We start from the raw sequence: 26353 nt of genomic DNA, 5'->3' as shown, positions 1-26353 counted from the left end.
TTAACAGGATCACCATTATTACAGATTAATTCAATTTTGCTGATTGTGATTGTTTTCGAAAACAAATCACGTAAATCGCAGCCACACAGATAGTTTTAAAATACTTTACAGTATCAGAATGTCCTCCTTTTCTAATTTTCGAATTCCAAATTCAGTCTGGTAAAACCATACCTGCACCCAGGGAAGCCAAGTCAGAGATCACCAATGTGCTACGACAGAGCCGAAAGGATCGTGTGATCCCCAGTACTAATTACTGTTATTCAACTCTAGAAGGCCACTGACAAGGTCACAAAAAAACATTTCATGCCTACTGTTAGGTCTGGGGTTTCTATTCCTTCCTCTTCCATCTGTCAGAAGAGAAATCTTTCTCTGAGGAAGGAAAAAACCCTTCTTTTCTTCATTAAGCTTTCATTTAAGAATATAAGACATTAGAAAAACATTTTTTAAATGAAAGATAGGAAGCTTTAAATAAAGATCTTTTTAAAATGAGCAGTATCACTTGATTAATTTTTAAAAATGCCAGAGTGGACACGTTAGCTCTCTGCAGAGGGACGCAGAGAAGGCCAACAGTACTGCAGAGATTAATTAACATATTGGTTTCTTGCCCTGTTCCAACTCTCTGAACACGCTTTCATACAAGCTCCAATATAGTCAGACAGTTAAGCTACCTTTGCTCCAGGGTTTACCTGAGTTTTCAGACTTCAAAATACACACCTTGTTTATTAATTTGCAAGAATATTCAAACATTTTCTGAGCTGCCAAAGAAGAGTTGCACGAACAAGATCAGCTCACCTGGAATTTAAAATGTGTGGGCAAATGGGCAAGTCTGGGTCAGACAGTTCCCATTTTCGCAAAAAGACACCTTCAGGTCCAACAGGCAGCCCTTCTCGTCTCGGTCATCATCTTTTTTTTTTTCCCCACCTGATTTCTCAGTATCCCCGACACTGCACGCACTGTTCATCGCACAACTCCTTCTGACCCTCAGCTGCAAAAGCAAAGCCCCCCAAGCCCGCAGGAGAATATCCCAGTGCTTGAGGGCACTGCCTACGCTTTCACTCAGCCATCCTTGGGCTGGCTGCCAGGGTGACCCGCTCTCCTTAGCCAGCCAGGGCAGTTCTACCACAGCTCAGGTTGCAAGTGCCTTCAAGGTGTCCAACAGCTAACCGCTGAAGGAGATGCTTTTCGCTTCCATCGAGGGCCAAGGAGCGATGCTGGGATAGGAGAAGCCAACACCAACACACTATAAACCAAAACCTGTTATTGCTGCTTCTCCTCAAAACACAGCTCTGCAGGTACACTGTAAGGTCAACCCCAAACCACCTCCGGTAAATCTTCTCTATATTTGAAAGCGACAAACAGCAACTGGGGGTCAGCAGACCCACCTTCTTTTTGTTCTGCTCTTCTGCCACAGTTTTGGCAGCTTGGTTTACTGCTTCTTGTCTCATCCTGTTGTGTTTTATGTCTCAAATCAGTAATACCCATCTCAAAGTAGCTAAGGAAATAGGTACAGAGATATGTACTTCATAGCCTAGAAGGGACCGGAACAGGTACCCAAGAGCTCCGTTGAACCAGGCTGCAATTATTTGCATTCAGGTTTTGCATAACTGGAATTTCTTTAAACACTTTATGAAAAGAATAAGTTCTTGGAATATTCAGCTTTTACAAGCTCTGAGACATGTTCTTAGTTATTAAAAAGCTTTATAAAAATAATCACAGAATCCTCATGCTTTTGCATACATATATTACTGAATAATCCCGCTTTTTCGTTTGGCAACACATAAAAGACATTGTTTTAATAGGTGCTTGGCATTTTATTTCAGAAGAACACAGTGACAGTCAATAAAAAAATTCCTTAGAAACAGGTTTTTCTCTTACCACTTTTGCCCAGTGTAAGAAAAAGAATTAGGAAATCACTGAAAAAATCAGGATCACTGAGCCCTGGCTTGGATTTCTTTTGTTTGATTCAGGAACAAATATAAAAGTATTAAAGAAAATCGCCTCTAGGGAAAAACGGTACTAACCTCTCATTTACAATTAATAAATTGCTAAAAGCAGCTCCAAAGTTTCAACATAGAAGAGAGATGGGAAACGATGGCTGCTCCTGCCCTTCCTGCTCCGCTGCGAAATCCAAACTTGGGCACCATCAACAAAAAATCCTCGTGGGCCAGTGGCAGCAGGATGTCCTGCCTTTGTGTCCCTCTCCCTCCCTCTGGCCACGGTCTGAATGATCTCCAACCCTGGCCTAACACAGCTCAGACTCCTGCCACTCGCTTTTCTCATCCAAATGACAGCAAGGCAGGTACCATCTCAGCAAGCCTGTTCCCTGCACTAATGCTCCCTGCGCTTCCTTTGCAATCTCCTTCGTTTGTCTGTCTCGTTTGTTAAGAGCTATGGCTTTTTTCTGGGCCAGCCCTTCCTCTCACGTCTTCCCCACTGCCCAGCCAAAGCAGTTCCAACTTTCGCTGGAGCCTTCAAATGCTTCCTCTAACACAAAGCAGTAATAAAATCCATCTGTTCACAGCTGATCCGAATGCAGCGAAGATCAAAGTATACCCCAAAATTGTAAAGAATGACCTAACCTAGATCCAAGGACATTAATCTGGGCTGATCTCTTGTTTGTTTGTAGTTCAGCGCCAACGCAAAGCCATGGTAAATTTAATCTTGCCTCGTAGAAGCATATACTGGAAAAATGATGCTTTCAGCACATGGAATGATCAAGCGCCATCATCTCATCAGTTACAATTAGCCTCACACAGTATTAAGCGACAACTGTTCGTAACATGAACCAACATTTAAAACTTGTCCAGTCAGCTGGCTGCTTAGCAGGGAAATCCTTTCTCCAACACACTCATACGGAGCCAGTCGCTTACCTAGAGCTGCACTTTCTACCTCCCCAACGCAGCACAAAACTGCCTGTGCCCGTGCAGGTTTGCACAGCGTGGCTACGGCACGGCCTGGGGAAGTAGCCAGGGCAAAAAAACCATCCCAAGTAGACTTGCTAGTGAATACTCACACGAAAAGAATGGAAACGAACTCTGGGACACCAGAACCTGATTAGCTGAACAAATAATAAAAGATAAGCACAAGCAAATAAATAAAGAGTAGCTTCAGCTACTCTGACTTAAATAACTAGTCTTAAATGACTGGTGGTCCTCACCTCATATTTACAACAGCGCTCCTGCTACCTGTGCTACCATCACTCCATTTCAATGATATCAACAGCAAATCAGAGGCTGCTCGGTCCTTTCTACGTCTAGAGATCACTACTAAGACATTTCACCGTTGTGAGTCCCACTGGCTTGTTCTTGACCAGCTAAATAGAAGTAAACAGAGGCCTGTAACTACATCAGGGGCAGATTTAACTAGGTGGGGGTCACCCGGGCATACTATGTGCAAAGCCATACTGTAATCATTTCTCGACAGCAGAGAGCGGGTCATTCTGAGGCGAACACGAGGCTGGAAAAGAAAAGCGCTAACCAGGACAAACCTGCCTGGGCCACCCAACTGCCACTCACGTTTCTGACGCACGGGACGAGGAAATGGAGACAGCGGCAGGGCGGGTAAGTAAGATGTAGAGGTGACAAGGGGAAGCAGTACCGGAGAGCTGGATGCAGACCAGAAGATAAAGGTGTTACGGGGTCAAAACGCCTTGCGGTGGTTCAGAGTACGTTTCCATTCTTACCTGGTGCAGAACCGATGTCAGCACCCCAAACAGACCTACTGTTAAGGCAGTCTTCAACAACCAAAAAAACCCAGAATTTGCAATTGTTAAACGTGTTTTTCGGTGAATAATAAACAACCCCAACATACAGGAAAGAGATCATCCATCTCCCTTGCCTCCAGTCCTCAAGGATACAGCTGCAACCACTACTGTCCAATCATTTTTACCTTCAACACCCACCCATGCATTTTCGGTACAGAAGCATTTGAGCTGGCACGCATGTCTGCTGTGAATGGAAACCCTGCTGCTAGGTTTCCTGCTGCCACGGAGATGAATAGAGAAAGAACAATTAGCCAAGGCTTCAGTCTAATTTAAATTTATTTTTCTTTTTGGAGGAGAGACTGAGAGATGGCACATCATAAAACAAAACCATTAACTCTAAAGGCTACTCAGAGGAGCACAATACTGAAATACCACGTGTAACCCATATTATCAGGACTTCTGATAATAAGCACTAATGTCTAGTGCCTAGTGACCACAATCATGCTAAATGCTGTACTTGGATATGCCAGGAGACTATAAAACATCAAGGCAAGGACTGTCTACATCAAAGCAGAGAAGAGGTGAGCAAAGAGAGAAACTCCATCCTGTTTCTAAAAGCCCAGAGTAACTGACAGATCAAGTAACTTGTCCAGCATTTCAGAGGAAGACTGAGCCTAAAATAGGAAATAACTTCAGTTTCACAGCTCCTAACCACAGAGACTGTTCACAGTAGCACAGCTTTTACCCCAAGGCACGTAAATACCAAACACGTTATCAGGGCCTGGAGGAAAAAAATCAAGACTCGGGGAGAAGAACACCCTCCTGTGCAGACTCGAGGATCACACACTCATCCAGTCCTTGCCACAAAATGTTTTGGTCTGATGAGAAGAGAACAAGAGCCCAGCCCAGCTTACCAACAGATAACTAGGGCGCTCTCTCCGAGAACACAGTTGCACAGGCTCAGGAGAGCGCTGAAGTCTGCTGTTTCCCAACCCGTGGCTCTGACCGCTACGGCTGTGTGCAATACCTCCTCCTCTCCTTTTCCCCATTACCTTCTGAACTTCTTTCCAAAAAAGAGAAAGCAGAAAGCTCTGTACAGAAAGACTTACTAGGACCACTAAACACAGAAGGACTGGGCTGCAGAGACCAGTGTTACCCAAGTGCTTATGCAGCACAGCTTCAAGACAGCACTTCAATCCAGCGATGAGGGTTCCCCAACAGCCTAAGCAGCCAAGCGAGGGCTCTGCTGCTTCCAAAAGGGGCAGCTCCCCATCTCCCCCCATCCGTCCGATGACGTCTATTCCCGGTGCCAGCAGAGGTGCTTGCCCATCTCTACAGGCGCTGACCAGGAGGAAAAACGAATAAAAAGGACCAGCTTTCCACCGGATCGGCAGCAAAGCACACGGCTACAGGAGCTCCTGTTGGCCTAACAAAAGGGACAGGGGTGGAAACGCCTCATTCAGCCACAGCATCGGTTTAGTTCACCTGCATCGGGATGTCGTTTCACAAAGAGGGGATGAGCAAGATCCCAATACACTCCTCAGACACCTTCTTTTGACTTTGGCCACCTCCTGTCCTGTGAAGCCTCACGTGGGCTTGTGCACATCCCATCCTGATGGGTACGTGTGTGTCTTCATACCGAGGGAAGAGAATTTGGACATTTATCTTCGCTTTGCAAGTGCTGGAGCTGAAGACCTGAGGTTGAAAAGGTGCTGCAATGCTTCATCATGCAACATCGCCCAAATCCTTTGGGAACGACAGAGCTCAGGAAAAAGAATAGTTTTGTTGGTTGTTGTTATTTCTAATTAACTGGGCGGGGGAGGGCATCTGAAATACAAACATTTTGCGGGAAAAAAAAAAGGGCAAGCTTCTGGGTGGGTTTTTTTTAATTTGAAAAGCAAACTATGAGTAACAAAATATAAGCATTACAGAAACAATCTGTGACTGAGAACAAGGACATTTTAAAATTGAAAGACACCAGCTAGGAATTTTCACCCTTTTAAAACAAAATGTATTAATTGCACGGTTTCACTATTTCGTGGTTTTAGGTAACCTCTTTAGCTTTACATCAGGCAGGTCAAGAAAGTCCCTGAAACATCAACCCAATTGTAAACGCAGAAGGAAGAGGGGACAAAGAAAGAGGGGGAAAAAAACAAACTACATATTCATAGACAAGTCAAGATTGAAAAGATATTCAAAGAATAACAAAGAGGAGCCCTCTAATGCATTATAGGGGATGAAAAATATGAAAGGTGTTTAATTGCCTCAGCAGATGCCAGCAGTGGGATGTATGAAAAAGCAAAAGCAAACAGGGTTTTCTGTCCCCTCAATTACAAGATAATACGTCTGCATTCCCTGGCTGCCTCTGCGTAAGGAAAATGAACAATTTCAAAACGTTAACGTTATCACAGGAATAACAGCTTACTGAGCACAGGAGAAATTCTGCCATTAGCACGTGCCTCACTCACCCTGATCACAGAGATACACCACGGGACCATCTGAAAGCGGCTCCACTGTGCAGAAGTGCTTGACACGAGCGCAGTTATATTAAATGTAGGAGGAAAGAAGAAAGGTACGTGACAAACCGATTCAAGACTCCAGGAAGCAAGCCACACAAACGACTGTTGAGTTGTGCAATGACTCAGCAGGAAAAAAAAAAAAAAAAAGAAAAATTTAAAAAAAAAAAGTATATCGCGGCAGATAGGAAAGGCTTTTCCGTAAGAAATCACAGCTACCCTAAAAAAAATAAGTAAAATAAATAAAGAAAAACATGAAGAGTTCCCAGCCTGGAATTTTGCCGAGTCCCAGAAAGTTGTTTCTCCTGACCAGCGATTCTTTATTACCCGTTGCAGCACACCTGAGCAAGCAGAGGAGCAGGAAACTGAGCTGGCTTTAACCCCTGCCTCGCCACTACCTCTGCCTGGGTAGGCTGATAATGTGTTTTTCTCGGGGAGCTGCATGATAGAAAGCTAAAGCCGGGACAGAAGTCAGATAAGCACCCAGCAGACAGCAAATGCTAGCCTGGGGAACCCAGCACAAACTCCGAAAGGAGCAGGAGTGCGGCAAAGTCACCCCCTGTCAAGCCAACGAGCGTGGTCAGGACAGAAAGATGACACGGTATTTCTGCACCTCCTCTGTTGTTCCCCTGAGAAACTAGCATGAAATTTAAGCTCTCATTTTACTTGCATAACTTTACAGGACGGCTCTCCCATGTCTGTTGAGGCTCAACAGCTCTCCCTGAAATGGTAAGATTAAATGTAATCTGTTAAAATAGATAATGTAGTCCAACCAGATGGATCAGGCAAGTCAAGCTGTGCAGATTTCACTGCTCAGTTTGAACACATTCTCGCACTCATTCTCTCCTTTGCAAACCTTTATGCAAATAGCTTTTCAAGAACATTTAATCCTCTCCCCTCCTAAATTACCACTGAAGCATTACTGTCCCATCAGTTTGGAGGAGAAACACCGAGGCATTCAGGTAGCTGCCTGGCTCAAACCACATGGTAAAGTTCACTGAAATTCAAGCAGATGCTTACGTGCTTTGCAAGGCCGGGAAAAAAAAATATATCAGGTAACCGTAATTCCTTTGTATCATTCTTCACTCGCAAACCCAATCACCTGAAAAATACCATACTTCATTGCTTCCTCCTCCCCTGCCTTTAAAATGACTCCTGGCATGGCTCCACCAGTATAAATTCTGTACCACTGCCACCATTTTGCTTATGTATCAGGGTAATAAAAGATGAGAGGATGCCAACACCTTCTCTATGCACAGAATGCATCTGTACTACGTTGGCTAAAGCGAGGAACTATAAAGTCAGAGGGGAGGGGAGAAAAGGCCAGAAAACTTGACTGGGGTAGCTGAACAGCTAACAGTACTTCGAAGGATTTTCTAAATGCTTTCCTCTGCCATCACGCCCCCCTTTATGGCTAACACAGGACGCTGTCCCTTCCCACTGCTGAGGAAATTAAACCCTGCAAGGCAAGGAAAGCTGGGGCTTTGTGGCACATGAAAACACGTGGATTTGTCTAGCTGGATGGCTGGCAACGAGGGATCAAGATGGACCCTGGACTGCTGCGTCAAAGTAAGTTACAGTTAAAACCAGGAAGTCATAGTGACAAGAATCACAACATCAGCAACCACCTCCCGGCACCCGTGTCAACATCCACCGCTCCCCAGCACCTTGTGCAGAATTCTTGTCATTCAAGGGGTTGGGAGGGGAAGCTAATGACCAAGGACAATCCTGCTGAAAATTACAGGCAGCCACTAAATCCACCTTTCAATCCTGTTTCAAAAGACCAACAGCAATAAAATAAAATTTTGCCCTGAAGAAATTTTTATACTTGAGCCACACAGCTCTTCACAATTAAATCAAAATGTTCCTGTAAAATAAGTATTTTTATTAGCCTTGCTTAAAAAAATGGTGTAAATAATGCACAAGAAGACTCAGCACTGGCTGAGTCAGTGAAGCCTGGAATAAAATCCAAGAGTCCTGCCTGCCTTCTTTCCTTTGTGATAGCCTTCTCTCCATAAAACGTGACCATGGCCAACACACTGGTTTAACTCCACGCTGACAACCTGTTTGCACACAAACACAACATCCCTCCTTACCAGGGCACTCCCTACACAACAATGTACACGAGGGGGAAGAAGTTACTGGGAAGAGGTAACTGGTAGACTTGTGCCTCACAGGTAACACAGCAAACAGCACATTAATTGGCTTTTTTTTTTTTTTTTTCCAGTATGACTAAAGTAACATTTCATTCCAGTTCATATTGCATCACATCAGAAGTTGGAATATTTCACTGCAACCTGTAATTGTCCTGGCTCATGCTGTCAGTAATAAAATGCCCTCTTGGTAAAATACATAAATAGACAAATAAAGCCTTAACGATTTGGTTAAAGTACCTACCAGAGGAAGCACACTGTCCGATTATTTTTAAGGCATTAAAAAGGGTTGCAGGTGCAATATGCTAACCTAAAAGGACAGGTGATGAACAGATTGATAGCTTTTTCAGTTTGAGAGAAAAAAAAAAAGAAAGTGTGGATCAGCTTTTGAAATCATTTGTCTCAAGCACCCAAAGGGTAGTCTGGAAAATGAAAGCATTTCTATTACGTTGGCACTTGTGCAGAAAGGCAGGATAATGAAGTGACTGGGCTATTAGGCTTCCCAAAGAAATGAGATATTGTTGAAACCAGTGCACATTAATTTCAGTGCCCAGGAAAGTGGCAGTGAACAGTGCTCTTCAAGCTTTTTCCCCCCTCTCAGTAATCATGATGATTTTAGAACTGACACCTGCAAAAGAGATTTTTTTAGTGCATAATGAAATAAAACTCAGCAAAAAGAGAAGGCCGTGAGAGAACAGGTTAAAAAATTAAAGAAGGTAAGAACATAGCAAACAAAGGAATAAAATTGTAAGATATGCTACAACTTCCAGGGAACAGAGCAGCCTGACAGACAGCACTTCCAAAAGACTCCTGTTGAGACTGGGCTTACACAGGAGCCGAACAGCTAGCCAAAATGTCCCGGAACGCCAGTCACCCGCTCCTTGCTCCTCACAACTGTTAACGCTCAGGAAAGAAAGTTCATCTTGTCACCAGGCCAGTGCATCAAAAATGAGACTGTAACCACCACTAAATCTCCGTACCAAAGAGGAAGAATGCTCCTAGAGGGAGAGAAGGAAAGTTGAAGAGCCTGAAACAGAAAAAAATGGAGAAAAAAATAGCACTGAACTACCAAGCTTGACAGAGAAGCCAAGGCCCCTTAGCAGCCCGGGTTCAGGGCCTGTTTGCAGGGTAGCGAGGCTTCCGAAACCCAAACTACTCAACCCAACGTGAGGAATGACCCTGCCTCAGCCACGCCGCGGGTGCGAGCTCCCAACTGACGGCAGTTCACTCGCGGTTCAGGTCAGCCGCGTTCCTAAGCGGGATGTGGACACGGATTTCCTATCGCCGCTTTTTGCGCTTTAGAAGTCTTTCTGTCTGATGCGGGAGCTGAATCTCTCTCTCCTTCATGAGAAGGGTCATTTCCGAGCCAGGCTCCTCTCCCCGCTCTCACGCAGCAGGAGGCTGGTGGCTTCCCAAAGGGTTATGCCTTGGTTATCTGCATCTCCCTCTCCACTCTGATTTCGTCCCCAGCCTGACGCTCACGGGCAGTTCAGAGAGGAAGACCCGATTCCATGTGACAGCCCAAGCCACAGCTCCCTCCCTCCTCCGTAGGTTTTTCCTTTCCAGAGACAAATGAGCTCACTGAAATGCTTTTTTGCGAACTTTGTTCAGAAATTAGGGGGTTTTTACATATTCTTTCCTTGCTTGGAAAAACATTTGTGATAGCTACCCAAGTTGTTCTTTATGGCAAACAGAACATAAAAGAAGAAATCAGCTGCTCTGTCCTTATCTCTGAAATACATCAAATTAATCAGGTAATTAGCCAAAGATTTTGCAGGAAAACTCTTGGTACTCATTTCCATGAATCTCCTAAGATCCTCACAGTTAACTACAAAAAAAACTTTCAAGCAAAACCTAAATTATACCTAAACTACATCAGTAACCTCTTCCAGTTTGCTATGCTTTATTTTTCGTGTAGTAAATGAACAGGCAATACCATCCAGACCTGATGCCTCCCATTACATTCTGGGAAATGTAACAGGAGCACCATTAGTCAAAAACGACAGCCCTTTCTGTTCCTGGATGGAGACCGAGATCACCTTGAACTCCCATGATATACCTAAAGCTTTCAACACACGCTTGTTTCATTGTAAATGCAGCAATAATTAAATATGTTCTCCAAAACCGACATCGTTTCGTTTTCCCAGCACGTACACACGGATCTAAGGCACTGCTAGAACAGAAGACGATTTCCTACCGCACAAAATGTGAAACTTCCTGCTAGGCCGCGCTCACACCATGACACCGCTTTTTTGGTCGCCCTAGACAGCTAGCACCCATCGCTTACACACAAAGCAAGGCACTCGGAAACGATAACAGAAAACGCTGAACCAACCCCTTTCTCAGGTTTGATGTCTTACTTCCCATCGGCGTGCTGCCACAGAGAGCTGGTCAGGTTGAAGTAATTTCTTTTAGCACGCTCAGGATGCCTACATAGGTAGTAAAAAGTAGCATTTTTATTAAGTTCTGAGGTTTGTGATAGTGGCAAGAGGTATCCCTTGATGCGCGTGTTTCTCCTTCCTGTTCTGTTTGTACATAGCATCAGAAAATGTCAAACATTAATGGGTACTGCTTCTCTGATTTAATTAACTTACAGAGTGTTTTAGGACAGGTGGGAAAGGGGGAATGTTTGGGCCAGGTTTGGGAAAAGATGTTTGAGAGACAAGGCATGGTGATCAGCAGGCATATGAATAACATACGTAGGGAATCAGCAAAAGCACCAAAACTTCACCTCATCAGAGGTGACATCTGTACACGTTCTAACGTGCTTTATGTTACATTCGCTGTCTATTGGCTTCCTTGGAATCCCCAATACATATTTTTCCAAAGATACTTACATCACAATTTTTATGAAATAGCCATGCCAAGGTGAAGTCATTATCAAGAGTGGGCATAGAACAAATAATCAGAAGAACCTGCAGTTTCTATTTCCCTATTTCCCCTCTTTAAGCAGCCCTGAAGATGACGTAAGTTATTTCCAAAACCAGTATTTCTTGTTTGCTACCAGTGCTGCACACGTGACCCTGCTCTCCCTACTAATCAGCACTTCCATAACCTGATGAGTGACAACAAAACACCTTTAAAACCCCAAACAAAGGCAGCTCTCAGAGCACTGTACTGCCAGCAACCCCAACGCTCAGGCTGGAGCTCCCCACGCGTGACTTGGTAGCCAAAGGGCCTGGAACATCAGCCGAGAGCTCCTCAGCAGTAACATCACCTCGCAGTCGGGCTGAGCACCGGCGCGGCGCACGGCAGTCACGCTCACCCGCCACCTGGGATTTGGCAAGGGGGTGACCCTGCCAGTACCTTTTCCCTCTCCTGGGCTCGACGCTCGCCTCCCGCGAGCGCACTGAGCCGCGGGAGCAGCACAGCGTTACTGCAACCTCTCGCCTGTCATTAACGTGACAGGGTCTAAATAAATCTACTCTCCAGAAAGCCACATCTGGTGCGTTAACCTGGTGCCCCCTGACTCCACGGCAGCTCTGAGTCAGTATTATTTAGTTAGTAGCCGGTTTTCTTCAACTTTTTGACTCATTTTAGAAAAACATGTACTGGAACACCATGTATCCTGCAGTTTTACCACATACTATCGTCTCACACAGGTCCCAGTGTTTTCAAACAGGCAGGCACTCACAATAGCATCCCCCCAGTATGAAATATTTGTTGTCTCTTTGAGGCCCAACAGTTGAACAACAATCAGTTTTCTTCTGGCAGGTAACACCAGGGTAAGTTGCCAGAGACGTATTGTTTTCAAAATTCCATGCAATACCACATCGTACGTTCTATCTGTAATTGCACAAGTCCTTTTTTCCAGTAAGCAGCAGCCTGAAGTTCTTTCCTATGAGCCTTTCAACTTCGCTGCATCCAGAATACTTTTTCCTTGGCAGTCACCAAGAAAACTTTGTGTATGCACAAGAGAGAATAGGCTGAAAAAGTCACCTTCTGTTCTTTTATGAGCCACTGGAGATTTGCAAAAACTTTCCCTGTACAGAAGCATATCTTGATTCAAAAGGAGGCCAGGTACTAATTAAGAAGCCTGCGTGGGCATCAGCTGGTGTTCAACAACATTTTTACATCTCAATGGGTATTTGTTAGCAATGCCATATCCTACGTCGATAGATTGCTGGCCGTAATCAGATACAAAATCTCATTTGCAAAGTCTGCTGCACCAGCGAGATCAACACCTTGTCCTCCCCTCGCTGCTGCGGGGCTGGAGCTCACGAAACGCCTCGGGTACTCGGAAGTCAAAGCGATATTTCAGGGTCCTTCAAGGTGATGTATAAGAACAATGAAAAAATACACATACATGTTGCTGTCATTTCCCTGTAGGGGACAAAGAACAACTCCACAAGGCAGACAGCGTTACCCGAGTGCATCTCCCAGAACCTGGAACCCCACCTTTACCCCGCGAGAAGGGACGATGAAGTTAGCTGCTGACCCTCTTACTTCAAAAGCCTCGCACAGAGCAGGAGATGCTGCCACGGTACAACACCATTCTATGTGAACCTGTTCTTAAGAGCCCCTTCAGAGGCAACATTTATTTATAACTACAGAAAAAACATCTTGCCTCCTGTTTTCCATGGAGCTGAGGAGAAATGGGAAAATATTTTTATTGCCAGACCAACCACTAGGACCCGCATAAATGTCGTTGGGACTGGACGTGACCTTGAATTATAAGTACATCAGAACACAACGTGCAAGGCTCAATGCTGGAATTTCTTGTCATTTCACTGCCAGTCTCAGAATTTTGTATTTTCAAAGCCCCAGTCATGGAGTCAAACAGTGAAGAAACATTCTCAGCTTTCACTATAATTATTAAAGCTTCTTTCAGAGAAAAGGTGAACAATATGACCCATCTTGCACTTAAAAACTCAAACCGGAGGGAAATTTTTTTTAAAATAAATATTCAAAGCGCACTTTAAAAGGCATAATTTTTAAAGTCCATCTTGCGATTTTTCAGCAATTTGATGGTTGTTTTTAGACGCTTGAGGGGTCAGTCATTATAGATAAAAAGCCACTCTAGTAGATCAGCATTTTTTTAAAACGAGTCTTTCAATCTCCAGAGCCACCGAACATACACAGCCTAACTAAGGTAGGGACCCCTGCAAGAAAACGAAGCAGGACAAAACCCACCACTTTCGGTACAAAGCAGCACAGGCCAGCACTAGGATGGGGTATTGTCACATGATGAATGGCTGGAAGAAGCTGGAAGAGAGGCTAGAATTAAAAAGGTGGAGAAATCCTTTCGGGAGCCCTGGTAATTTTATTCCAATCTCTCTAAATTAAGTGTTATACTCACTCTGTCCAAGCACAGGACTGTGAGTCAGCATTGGGCCACGACTTCGCTTCTCTCCCTGGTGAAAGGGAAGCACATCACACTCGGGATCGCCACGTGTCCTGGCCGGTCTCGAGCACACGCAAAAGAAATCTTAACACCAACAGGCAGGGAAGAAATCAAAACCCTCTACATGTGACAAGAGGGAGATATTCTCACCAAACAAGTACCAGACTCAGCTGCAAACTTCTAAAATGTCAGTCTGCTGCATCAGGACACCAAACAGTGCCACAAACATCAAAAAGATACCCATACTATTTCCACCACGGAACTTATTTTCCATTCTCTTGAGAGAGAGAACAGGAAAAAAAAGGTGTAACGTGTGCAAGTGCATATTACCTTTCTCACTCTACTATTGTGTATACACATGATTTTAAGAACACCGGTGTCTCCTGAAGGTAGAGACATGCTCCTAATGCAGCTGCACGGCGGTTTTAAGACAGGCCTTCTCTTACACGCAACTTCATCTCATTCCTCAATCTAACATTGGCTCATAAAAAGCGAGTCATATCTGCCAGTAAAGCAGTTGTAAAGGAAGAAAACGAGAAAATAGGCAATTATTTACCTCATGATATTACCGACACTTCTCCCCATTTATCATTTAATCTGCGATGGATGCCTGACTGTGCTATTTGCCAGTAAAATAAATGTATTAACCCGACTGTACGTAGATCCCAGGACTGAACACAAAAGTAAACACATAGCTGAAAATAAAACGAAGTTTTCTGTTGTTCATTTCTGCCATAATTTACAAGGTATGAGAAGAGTCAAAGAAAAATCAGATGTACTAAACCAGCTTTAACTTTTTTCCTTTTAGTAATGTTTTTCTGAAATTTAACATCACAGCTATGTTGTGTTAGCACCCCTAACATAGCAAATGTTTCTAACATCCTCTCTACGGACCAAAGGAGCAGAAAGTACTGAAAAGGCCTAGAAGGAGGTTTCTGCCCCATGAACTACCATCACGTGCTAACGCTATTGTTCTCAAGGACACTAGAATTTGCATTTATATAGCACTTTTCAGTCACGTGTGTCACTAAACCTATTTCCACAGAATCCAGAGGAAAAGGGCATAGCCAAATCACTAAGTGGTATCAAATTCTCTTAAAGGATTGTACTCCAGACGGTGTGAGTCATTCTGGAGAGCTGCAGATTGCTGATGGAGCACAGGCTTGAATGGGAGTAGAGCCACCGATAATCTGTGGAACCACTAGACATCTCATGAATACCTCCCCTTCTTCTGTTGGCCCTACTTTAACCCATCACAGCTTTTTGAACTCAAATTTCACCTTCAAAGTGGCAAGTCTGAAAGACTTGCAGAGAGACACGCCAGTGCTTCCATCCACCCTTGCAAGTCAAGTCTTCACTGATACTTTTATGTCTGCAAACAAACCGATCAAGATTCTTCAACATTATGTACTTTGACAGGACTCAACATTAGGTGCCAGATTTAAGGAGCAGCTGCATTCCAGCTGGCATAGCTACACATGCTCTTCCTTGCACAGCAAGCAGCCAAGAAGGTTCAAGCAATTCCAGCCCTACTCGTTCTGGTGGCTTTCCTGGCTGTTTTCTGTGTATATGTGGTCAAGTATACATTCCACCGTTCCACTGACTGCACGTTGACTCATCCAAAAACAATTTAGAGGATTTACAATTATCTTTGCTCTAACATTTCCTCACCAAAGAAAAAAAGCAACGAGAAATAAGGAAAATCATAATCGAGAAGCTGAATTCAATATTCCTTCAAGGGAAATCTTTATATTCACAAAGTGGCCAAGAAGTTCAGGTTTTCCCTTGCCATATCACAGTAGCAGTTCTGACCTCAGCGTGTAACTGAGTAGCGAGTTCTCAGGGGGCTACAGTTCTCTCCTGCAGTTCATAAGCAACAAAGCAAAGTCCAGTATTCATTGCTTCTGTGCACCCAACGGCCCTGCAGACCCTGCAAATCATAGAATCATTAGGTTGGAAGAGACCTCTAAGATCATTAAGCCCAATCAATCAATCCTACAGGCGTTAGCAGGACAGCGAGCAGCAAAGCACCTTCCATTTGCCAACCACAAATGGAGATAAGAATAGAGCAATGCATAAAAGTAGTTTCAGCTTTTGTGTGTGAATTTTGAGATTTAGAAATATCTAGCATTTATATTTTAAATGAGCCAAGAGGTAATCCTGAGCTTAAAAAGCAATAAAAGGGATTGGGAAAGGTCAGCATGAACAGGCCCAATACAGAATATAACACTGTGTTCAGGGTCTGTCTGCATCTGGAATTATTTGTGAGCAGCTGTTCCTGAGAAGTTCCATGTGTGGTCAAGCCCTGGAAAAGGAGAATGTATTCAAAAGCAGAGACAGTTGCTGGAGAAAAGGTTTTTGTGTGATTCGGGTGTCTCTAGCGGTTATTAATATACATTGAAGCGTGGAGAAAAGAGGTATTATTCTTACAAGTAATCAGTCCTACACACGAGCCAAAAAGCAACATCTCCACTGAGCTAACTGGAGAGACACCACTGGGAAACTGGGGGTAACTAATTAAAAGTCAGACATACATGTTAAACCGCAGAGGCTGTAAGCTGGGGAGGTGCAAGGAGAGATCTAGCATGGAGACTGGCAGAGATCTCCACAAAACGTGTATTGCAACTGTTAATTTAGCAACAGTACTAAAGGCACCGGGTAAAGAAAGCACAGGAGCACAATGCTGCTTCAAAATTCATACTGAGTTGCAGTTTTCGTTTGTTTTGGTTTTTAACTAAAGCTGTCCACAGTTCTCCCTCATTTGGGTTTTGTTTTTAAGAAAAAGTTTCTAACTTTGCACTCGTAATCAATCAATCATGGGTGTTTTCATAAGCTGGGGAAAACACAACTCTGGTGTCAATCTGTATTCCCGAGTCAGGTGTGGGCTGTGGCACTTGAAAACCACAAACTCCGTGCCTGTGAGCCTGCAGCAGGCAAGCAAAGTCAAGGAGGGAAGTACCAAGCGCTTCAAGCCAACGCTATGCATCTACACCATCCCAAACTGGGAGAAAAAGGGAAGAAATTGGTACATCTGCCATGGCTTTTTCCCCACAAGAACTCCACTTGTGGCACTGGGAGCTGTCACAGCACTTTTTCCAGTAGCATAATTATCTCCCTATGAAACTTGCTTCCCTCTGCAGAGTATCACAGGGGGAAGGAGCAGTATGTTTGTCTTCCCAATAATGAACACTGGCAGCCTCAGCATCTCTTCTCTGCTTCTTAAAAGCACGCTGGCTCCAAGGCTACAGCTTGAAGCTTCGCTACTCCATCATCCCAGCGACCAAATCTACACCTCACATACAGAACAACTCCTAGCTCTGCCAGCTCAGTCCCTATACAAAAGCAACAGAGCTCTGACACTTCCCCAGCTTCCCATGGGGATTTAAGTATCAGATATGGAAGCGATCAGAGGCTTGTTAATCTCATTATATTGCTCCTGCAAAAAGCTACCAGCAACCGTGGCAGTATTAAACAAATTAGTTTGTAGAGGGGAAAAAAAAGTCAACACAGATTTGGTTAACCTTCTGGGCATCAATTTAATGGCTCTCTGAGACCACAAATACTAGGATTTAAGAACAACCGTCTTCTGAAACTGATACCTAACGTTGGCCTTGTTTCCCTTAATCCTTAATAGGGAAGGGAGCTTTTCAGTCTATGAAAATCTAAGTATTTTCATGTGTGCCCATAAGCAGCTCTCTCGGTAGCGTAAGAAGCTGGGAAAGTCCCCACTTAAAGGGAAGCTGTCAACACTGTGCATCAGATGAAACACTGCAAAATTAAGACATCATTGTAGTTTCTTCTTCCTGTTTTATTTTTTGCAACCCAGGCCTTGCTTCTGGCTGGGAAAGCGCTCCACCGAGCCCACTTCTCTGTCAGTGTACCACATGGGATCAATTTAACTTCAGAACATTCTTCAAATCTGCTCCTACCCTTTGCACGTCCCCCTGGACTAATGCTACCAAGAGTTGGGTTGGAAGGAGGTCTAGCTTATGCAAAGGCCTGCTAAGGTAGCCTTCAGGAGCTGGGTTGGCTCAGTGGCAGCGTTGTCACGAGAAAATTTGAGTTTCAGACACATGAACAAATGTGCCAGGCCACAGGCCCAAAGTCAAAACTCACTCTTGTTTCCAGGGTAGCGAGGGGCTTGCTGGGTGTGTGATGCCATGCAGAGTTCTTGCCTTACTGTTGCATCTCTGACAGAAAACATGGGAATATTGTGTTGTGGTCCCTCTTCCCATCACTCCGAACTACAAGATTTGCCCAGAAACCACCAAAAAAAAAAAAAAGTAGTAACACAGAGCCTAGTACTCTTTTTATTTACCTTTTGACTCTTGATTTCGTAGATATGGTTCTTAAAACTTTTCTCCCAGCACATCTTTATTTAAAAAAAAAAAACAAACAGATGTTCACATGGTCACTTTAGGCATATGCACTGAAACAGTTGGGTATTTTATGTAAATAAGTATTAAAAAAGCATGACATGCACTTATCAGCACAGGCACAGTCCTAAAAGAGTTCCACAGTGACAGTGAACAAGCTGCACAGAGATACAGAGTACGTTTACAAATTACACTTATTTATCACAGGAAGTAAAGTTATTCCATTAAAGTGTCAATAAAAGAAAACATACAGAGAACAACAGACTGAAAAGGCCTGGAAATTTTGTATTTATGTTTCAGAAAAAAAGGTTGCGCAGTATCTTGTTACGTTTCACTTCTAAAAAGGACAAAACCTTCTGTAATACACAAATGAAGAAATGTGGCCAGAAACTGAAGCGTGTTTGTGTGGTTAAAACACTCCTTAAGGGCTGAAATCTCATCTGCTACATTCCAATCCTGAACAAGGTTTGAAGCACTAATTTATAAACCCTGGGGAAAAAACGTTGAGAAATCCTTGACTATTGAACAGCGCTGCGAATAGGAAAATTGCTGTGTAATACATAATGAAAAGAAAAAAACACACACACACATCGCTGGAGTTCATTAGTGTGTCACATCTGGTTTACAACAGCGAGCTGCACCCAGAGACTTAGATCAAGTGGAGAGTCGTAACAACACCACTGCCCCCTCTAAGAGTGGCTAACTCCCATCAGGGCTACGCACTGCAATAAATTATTTCGCCAAGAGAAAGCAAGCTGCTACCACCCCCCTATGCATCAGCTCGACGTCCAACAAAGCCGTCATCTTATTTCAGCAGAAGCAATAGGATGCGTGTGATCACCCAGCTAAAATTGCCCCCAGCTTGAACTGTCTGAATTAAAAAACAAAGAGCTGCATTAAACTCTTGGCATGCTAATGTAACAAGGGCTTTCTAGTCTGTAACATTATGAGAAGTGTCAGGTTAAAAGTCTTTCCCCAAGTTTGATTAACCAGAGACTTCAGACCTCCAAGGAGCTTCAAAATGAAACTGGAGTAATTGTAAGCATGTAACCCAACAAGCAGTAATGCACTGTCATCTTCTGGATGCTTCAGAAGTTTATTCAGCCATGGGACTTACTGAAAGGGAACACAAGGCCCAGCAACCCTTTATAAATGGAAGGGGAGGCCGTGACAATAATCTAACACAGATGATCCAGCACATACGCACAGCTCCTGGCCCGGGAAGCTGGACGGAGGTCACGCTTGGCTCTGCTGAACGCTGTGCTGCCAACTGTGAGCACCACCTCCTGGAACCGAGCGTGGTCTTTGCCACCACAAAGCATCTCGGACCAGACACTGGTTGCTATCAGTTTTGAAAGAAAACTAACAGATCTTTTAGTAAGTACTGCCTTTTTACTGCTCTTTTACCCAAAGAAGGAAGAAAACCAGATTAGATTAGGGATTGTGTAAGAAAAGGCAACTGACGGAAAAACAGGTATTACATCACCTCTGCGGTGGCTCCAGAGGTGCCGGGGTAACAGATTTCACATTCACAGTTTCAGAAGGAATGAGCACAGGACACAGAGAAGCGAGAATACAAATGGTGCTTCAAAGCAAGGGTACCCAGTTCAACTTCCTCCCATCACCCCTGCTCGAAATCACACGCTGGTCTCTGCCATCAGGCCAGAACGAAGCAGCAAGCACGAGTGTGAAATGCACACAAGTGTTGTGGGGTTTATAGTTTAATGTTCTTTCTAGATATACACTTCAAACATGTCTGCAAATGTTTTTCTTTCCTCCAGGAACAGCACTCTGAAAGCTCCTTCAAATACACAAGAACAACAAACAGTTAATGACAACAGCACGTTGCCATTCTAAGAATTTGAAGGAAGCTGAGGAGATACCTACTCTAGTTCTCAGCCCTTGCCACTGCCTCCTGCTGTGTGTAGTTCCCAAAACACAGGAAAGTCAGAGGAACACACAAAAGGTGTGCATCTACCTTTTTTTTTCTCCCCCCTTTTACATGAACACACATTGAAACCTGCCCTGTTCTGACCCAACAGCTTTGGTCATTACCCCCATGATTGGAAAGCTCAGACCCCATCCCGGTTGTTCTGCTTTCCCTGTCCATCACACGCACCATTTCAAAGTCACCTTACTTCTCTCCTCCACCACACATTCTCTGGGCTGAGTTCCCCCTCTCCCCCCCCATTTCTGCAGGCTAACAACTGAACGGAAGAACATTCCTTTTTATGACATAGGACCATCAGTGAAAAAGAGGGGATTTACTTTCCTTTATTGACCACTGTCAGGAACAGAATATTGAAACATTACATTCTCGTCCCTGCTGCCAGCATCTGAAGTTTTCAGAAAGCAACAAACAAGAAGAAACATGGTTCAAAAAGATTAGACCAAAATGCTTGACAAAGAGGGATTAAACAATTTTTTGTATTCTTGATATAAATAGTGAAGACAGGTCACACAGTACATCCGATAGGCTGGTTGTTACAAAAAGACCTGGGGAAGGCAAAGGACGTGCTCACTGATGCTCTGGTAAATCTCCCCCTCCTTGTGTAAGACATGATGCGGGGATTGTTTGCAGGGAGAGTATCCGGGGGGGGGGGGGCTGGCGAGAGCCCCCTCCTCGCTGCTGGAGCGCTGGAAGGCTGCGCAAGGGGGTGCAGAGGGTGCCCTGAGGTGAGGAGCGCAGGCGGTTCAGCAGTCCCTGGGCAGCTCCAGCAGAGGGAACAGCATGACACGCCAAGTCACCCAGAACCGGTGTGACACGTAACGTACATCACCAGAGACCGTCTGGCAGAAGATGCTATCTGTCCCGTCACACACACCGCTCCGCTGGCTGCGTTCCGGCCCCGCTGGCCCCTGGAACGGCCGCTCCTTCACAAGCTCAGAGGGTTGCTCTTTTCTGTCCCTCTTGCCCTCCAGCCACAAAGCTACTGCTACAGGTAGGGCAAGGATTCTGCAACCCTTGGACACACCGCTCAGAAAATATGCACCAGCACATTTCATTCTGTCTAGATTTCCTTTTAAACCAATCAGCAGAAAACTCCCTGCACTCCAACTATCAGTCAGGAGCATTGGACTCAGAGTAGGAAGTTAAAAATACTTCTCTAATCCTACTAAATGCAAGTCTTGCTTCTAAGAAACAATAACAATTTTCATTTCTATGCTGAAAAGCAGGACACCAAGGGAACACGAGTAAGAGACCTCCCCTTCAGAGCACCAACCATAACAAGCTAATACCAAGTTCTGTCATGCTCAGGACTATCTGCACAAGCAGTGAAAATGAAGGGGACCATCACTGCCAAAACTAAAACATATTTAATCTGCAGACTTCCCTGAAAAACAAGACCCATTTGGAGAAAAACTGCATAGGTTGTATCAAATCATTGCTACCCTTCATCTGTCTTTAGCCACAGACTTTGTATTCCACACACTGACATTGCCAGCTACTCACAAACATCAGAGCTTTCATTCGGAGGGAGCCCCACACATTCCCAACGGGATTCACACCAAAATCCTTTGGAGTTCCTATTTACCAAATCCTCAATGGCATGCGGTGCGTCTGTACACAGGGGTGACACGATATTGCATATTCTGCTTCTTCCACCACAAAAGAAGTCAGGGATCGCAAAGGCTTCAGCGTTAGCACACTATACACATTTAATTTTTAAATGCAGTTTTGTTTCTAAGCAAAGGGAATCAAAATTACCTAGGGTAGCTTTCTCACAGTACCCGAGTCGCTATGTAGTACCAACAGTGACAAGACATTCAGTAGCAGCTTTCCTAAGGATAAATACTTCGAGAAAGAAAGGAAACACAGACAAATTCAGAGAAATTTTGCAGTGCTGGTAGGAGCTGCTCTCCTTCGGTTTCTGGCAGTGTAAGCTGAAGAGGGTGGAGTTAGCATAAATTACTAAGACTTTGTTGATAATGCATTATGCAGTGAAATAAGAACCTGTATCTCCAGCTTCTGGCAGCTATGTTCGTAAATAACTTTTAGTTTGGCAGAAACAGCCTCGATCCGTAAACCAGATAGGTGGTAACAGCGTGCCCGAGACTGCGAGTTTTTAATTATACTGGTTCCCCAACTCCCTTCCCTTTTTCCACCAGTAAATATTCATGCACTCTCAGCCCTGAAGTAGAAAATCCCAATTGAACTGCAACAGCACTAGGCTTATTTCATATCAGGCACAGCACAAATCCAAGCCTAGGGTGAAGGAGATGATTTGCCGTGAAGATAATCAGCACTGTCTCATTTCACAAGAATTTTAACTACACGATAACCTGGCCCTCCAGAAGTATTGCTCCTAAACCCATACCATATCAACAGCACTTAGTCATCCATTAGAAAGGAGGGGAAAAAAAAAAAGAAAATATATATATATATGCTCAGCATGGAACCCTGGTGACTATTGCTGTTTTCACAGAGCCAAAGTACAGAGTATGTGTCTACTCTGCTACGGACAGGCTGTATTACATTTTTGATTTAAAAAAAATGCCAGTTTCAGTCATGCTAACAACCACATTCTACAGACTTTACCCAAAAATGCCTCAAGGACCCCTGTCACATGAAGAACAGGATGCAAAATTATACTTCCTACATGCCAGTATAACCTACACAGTGTAATTCGATTGAAGGAGGTAATCAACCTTTCTCCATTCAAATACTCAACCACTTAAAAGAGACGCAGTCATACACATACGCTTAAAAATACACTAAAAATGAAAATGAAGTTGCGTTTGCTACGCGAAAAGGACACGCTTGCCTTTTTAAATCATGCTCTACATTTTTATTAGACCTTGCTGGCTATGACCAATTGTGAAACAATCGCGTTGCTCAGAGGTACGGTACCGGTTTAGCACTCCATTTATGAGAAAACGGGTTAAAAAAAAGGGGGAAAAAAAAGGGAAAAAGCAAGCACCGCGGAGGAGCGCTTATCTGTGGGTGATTTATTGATAGTACTGACCTTTCAGATTCATCAAGATTGCTTCCAGCTCCTCCCGTTCCCGCAGTGAGAGCTGCCGTGGGGATGCTGGGGAAGGCGGCGGCAGCTCCGGTCCCTCCCTCCATGTTGCGCGCACACGCACACTCGCTCACGCTCACACTCACACTCGCTCACACTCGTTCGGCTCTGCAGGGGCAGCCGAGGAGAGCGGGGAAGAGGCCGGGAGAAAGCGCCGAGGCCGGAGGTGGCGCCCGCCGCCCCCCGCTCAGGGCACCCGCCGCGGTCCGGGCGCAGCCCCCGCCGGAGCGGTCGCTCAGGAAAAGCACCAGCCGCCCGGCAGCCCCGGGCTCCCCCTCCGCCTCCCCTCGCCCGCACCGACTCACGCTTTCCCGAGGCCGTTCCCGGCGCCCCGCTGTAACCCTTTCCGCGCTGGAGCCGGCACAGGAATTCCTTTGTCCCCTGCGCACCTCCCAGCCCGGCCCGCGGCTCCCCCCCCCGCCTGCTCGGGTGTTCCCAGCCCGACAGAAAACTTCACTAACTCCGATGCAGGCGACCAGCCGGAGGCACCAGAGCAGGAGCCTGGTCCCAGCCCCGCGGGCTGTACAGCCTTGGCTGTAGCGCACCAGGGTCTGGGCCGTTCTGCTGCCTCCTCTCTGAAAACAGGACAGTGTTTACCGGGCTCCCAGAGGAGACCTGCAAGGCTTCATTTATTCCTGTGTTTGTGCAGCCGGTTTTAAAAGGAGCCGTGTAAAAACTGATAGCGCATTTTCTAGTTTATACACTCAACCATACATAGGAAATCGGTATTATTACCCAACTTTCAAATCCCAGTAAAAGACTGAAATCTTTCATCAGGCCACCACTGCAGCGGTCGAGATGATTAGGTGGTCAGAACAGGCAGTAAGGTCTAGCAAATAAAAGAGGAAAGCTCGGATGATGGATGACTGGCTTTCAGTCCTGGCTTTGCCATTAGCTTGCTGCATGACCTTGATGAAGTCATTTTAATCTTTCTGTGTTGGTACAAAACGTACAGCTAGTCTCACTTCTGTAAAACAGCCCAAATTTCTGGTATCATTATTACCGCTACTTTTTGCTGAAGCTCTAGCTCAAACACGCAAGCTGTAATTTGTAACTAACAATATTAGAGTCTGTCCGGACACAGCCCACGGAAACTCAAAGTATAATCTAAAGACACCCAATTTTGCACTTAGTCCCTTTCAACTCAGCAGGGCTGCTGAGAATGTTCTCTGTTATCAGCTCTAAGTGAAGATTTCAGGTGTGGGAAATACTGTACGCTCTTTGGACCTTTGTATCTTTGAGATACCATGTTTAGAAAGACAAAAGACTCGAGAAAAAAACCAAACCACTTATGTTCTAAATTGAACAGAAGAGACTACACAATCCCAAATTATACAAAACAGTCAGTACAACTCTGTTGGGTTTAGGGTTGGCTTTTTTTTTGTTGGTTCTTTTTAAAGTGTTAAATGGTCGGATCAATGTTGTTTGCCAAATGCTGTATAAGTCAGTGACAATAACCTTGTTAATTAGACCTAACGCATAAGGACACAGTCGTGCCAAGCATTAGTTCAGCAGTTACAGGAGCAGGGGAAGATGCAAGCTTGGCAAAGCCTGAGCAAAGTCAAACAGGTTATACCCGCTCGGTGCTCGGTGCCTAGAAAGCCGTATGATTGTTTCTAAATCCCTTTCTCCCAATGCTAATTTTCCTTTGTTTCACCAAAACAGACGTGCCGGAATGGGACAAGCTAAAGATAGAAGAGCTGAATAGGAAACAACATGCCCCTCTAGGGGGAAAAAAAAAAAACAACCCAACACATAATAAAACAAAAAAAACCCCAACAAAACACCAAACCACTATTTGGACCTCTCTGACTTGAGTGGGTAAGTTAATGCAACTGGAGGCAAACGTCACAAAGGCAGAAAACAGAAGCCCACTGCGAAAGCGCAGATGTCTGCACAAGGTGACGGGGACAGAGGCAGGAACAGAACTCCGCGGCGGTCCAGGACCCAAATGAGACATGAATGAGAACACCAGGTGAGGAAACGTGTGGAAATTCACCACCCAGCTGCACTACAGTAAAGTACTGTGCTGTGCCCTCAGGGAACCACAGACAGAGGATAACCCCCTGCTTCAGAGAGAAGCTAATACCCAGCTCCGCAGCTCCTAGTCCAAGCGATCAGTGTTCGATCCAAGCTGAACGAAACAGTAACCCACACAAAGCAAAAACAAAGCTGTCATTTTATAACGTCATAATGCATAAAAACTCAACAGATACTGTCCACACTGCATCTGTTACAGCTTAAGGTCCACTATTGTGCTTAACAGCAGAGCAAGAAGTAGCTGTGGGGAAAAAATGAAGCAAACATATTTACTGTACAGCTCCAAGAGAGGCTCCTGCCAATCACTGTTATGGGGTTCTGGACCCTATAGGTAAACAACAGCACGTATTTTATTCCACAGCTAACAAGAATTCACTAATTATTAAGAAACACCGTTGTGTCCATCTAAGTGTCGCATTCTAACAAGGTCTTTAAGACATCTCCTTGAAGACCAGGCTCGGAACCACGCTAGGATTTGAGGTAAACTAACACAGCTTTACTGCACGTGAGCTTGATCATTTCTGCTGGAAAAGTTTTCCCAGTAATGGATCATTTTTCTAATGCAGACAGGATCTGGTGTCCAGTCAGCTACACTTTGTCATCATAATGGCAAAACAAAATTAAAACTTTGACCCAAATTGGGGTATGGTGGTTTTTTTTTTTTTCTTAATTAAGAGAACAGAGAAGAATGCTATCACTAACTGCAAGCTTCCATTTGCTGTTAAATTAGCAATGGGCTTGAAAACATTTTATCTCCTAATCCTTGGGGTAACAGAGGGTAGTGCAGAATCAAATTGAACGCCAAATCTCCAATCTGGAAAGCTGTTTTATGACACAGTGGCACTCATGACCAATTTACTAACTTCCAGGTTGATACAGCTCCCAAGAACAACAATTAGATTTACATAACAATTCAGCTTTCTACTACCTAAATAAACTTTGGGAAACTGCAAGAACAACTCTGTCTTCAGGCAATTCTCTCCCAACAGAAACTTCCATCAACCGCTTAAAGAATAAGATTATCCAGCTCCAATACCACTTGGCACCTCTGCCAACACATTCATTCCTCCTTTGATAGCTTCTCAGAGTTTAAACACCGCTCCATTTAAAAAGACAAAAATGCCGAGTAAGAGGGGATTTGAAGTTTAACCTCTTCGATTGCTTGAGGTTATCTAGGCAAAGAGAGAGCAAGGACGC

The 26353-nt window shown here is 44.5% G+C and overlaps 1 protein-coding gene across 1 annotated transcript in view; it reads right to left on the bottom strand.

Annotated features, from left to right (window-relative positions):
• Positions 1-23163, bottom strand: part of ARHGAP32 (Rho GTPase activating protein 32) — a 171430-nt gene extending 148267 nt beyond the window's left edge. Inside the window, exon 1 of the mRNA XM_086476847.1 lies at positions 23060-23163. Within this exon, the coding sequence (XP_086332973.1) occupies positions 23060-23163 (104 nt within the window). The remainder of the gene's footprint in view (positions 1-23059) is intronic.
• Positions 23164-26353: the final 3190 nt, after the last annotated feature.

Source organism: Leptosomus discolor, chromosome 22 (genome assembly GCF_034619465.1).
Source record: "Leptosomus discolor isolate bLepDis1 chromosome 22, bLepDis1.hap2, whole genome shotgun sequence".
In the NCBI taxonomy this organism is placed as follows: domain Eukaryota; kingdom Metazoa; phylum Chordata; class Aves; order Leptosomiformes; family Leptosomidae; genus Leptosomus; species Leptosomus discolor.
This window is presented reverse-complemented; position numbering and strand designations above follow the sequence as displayed.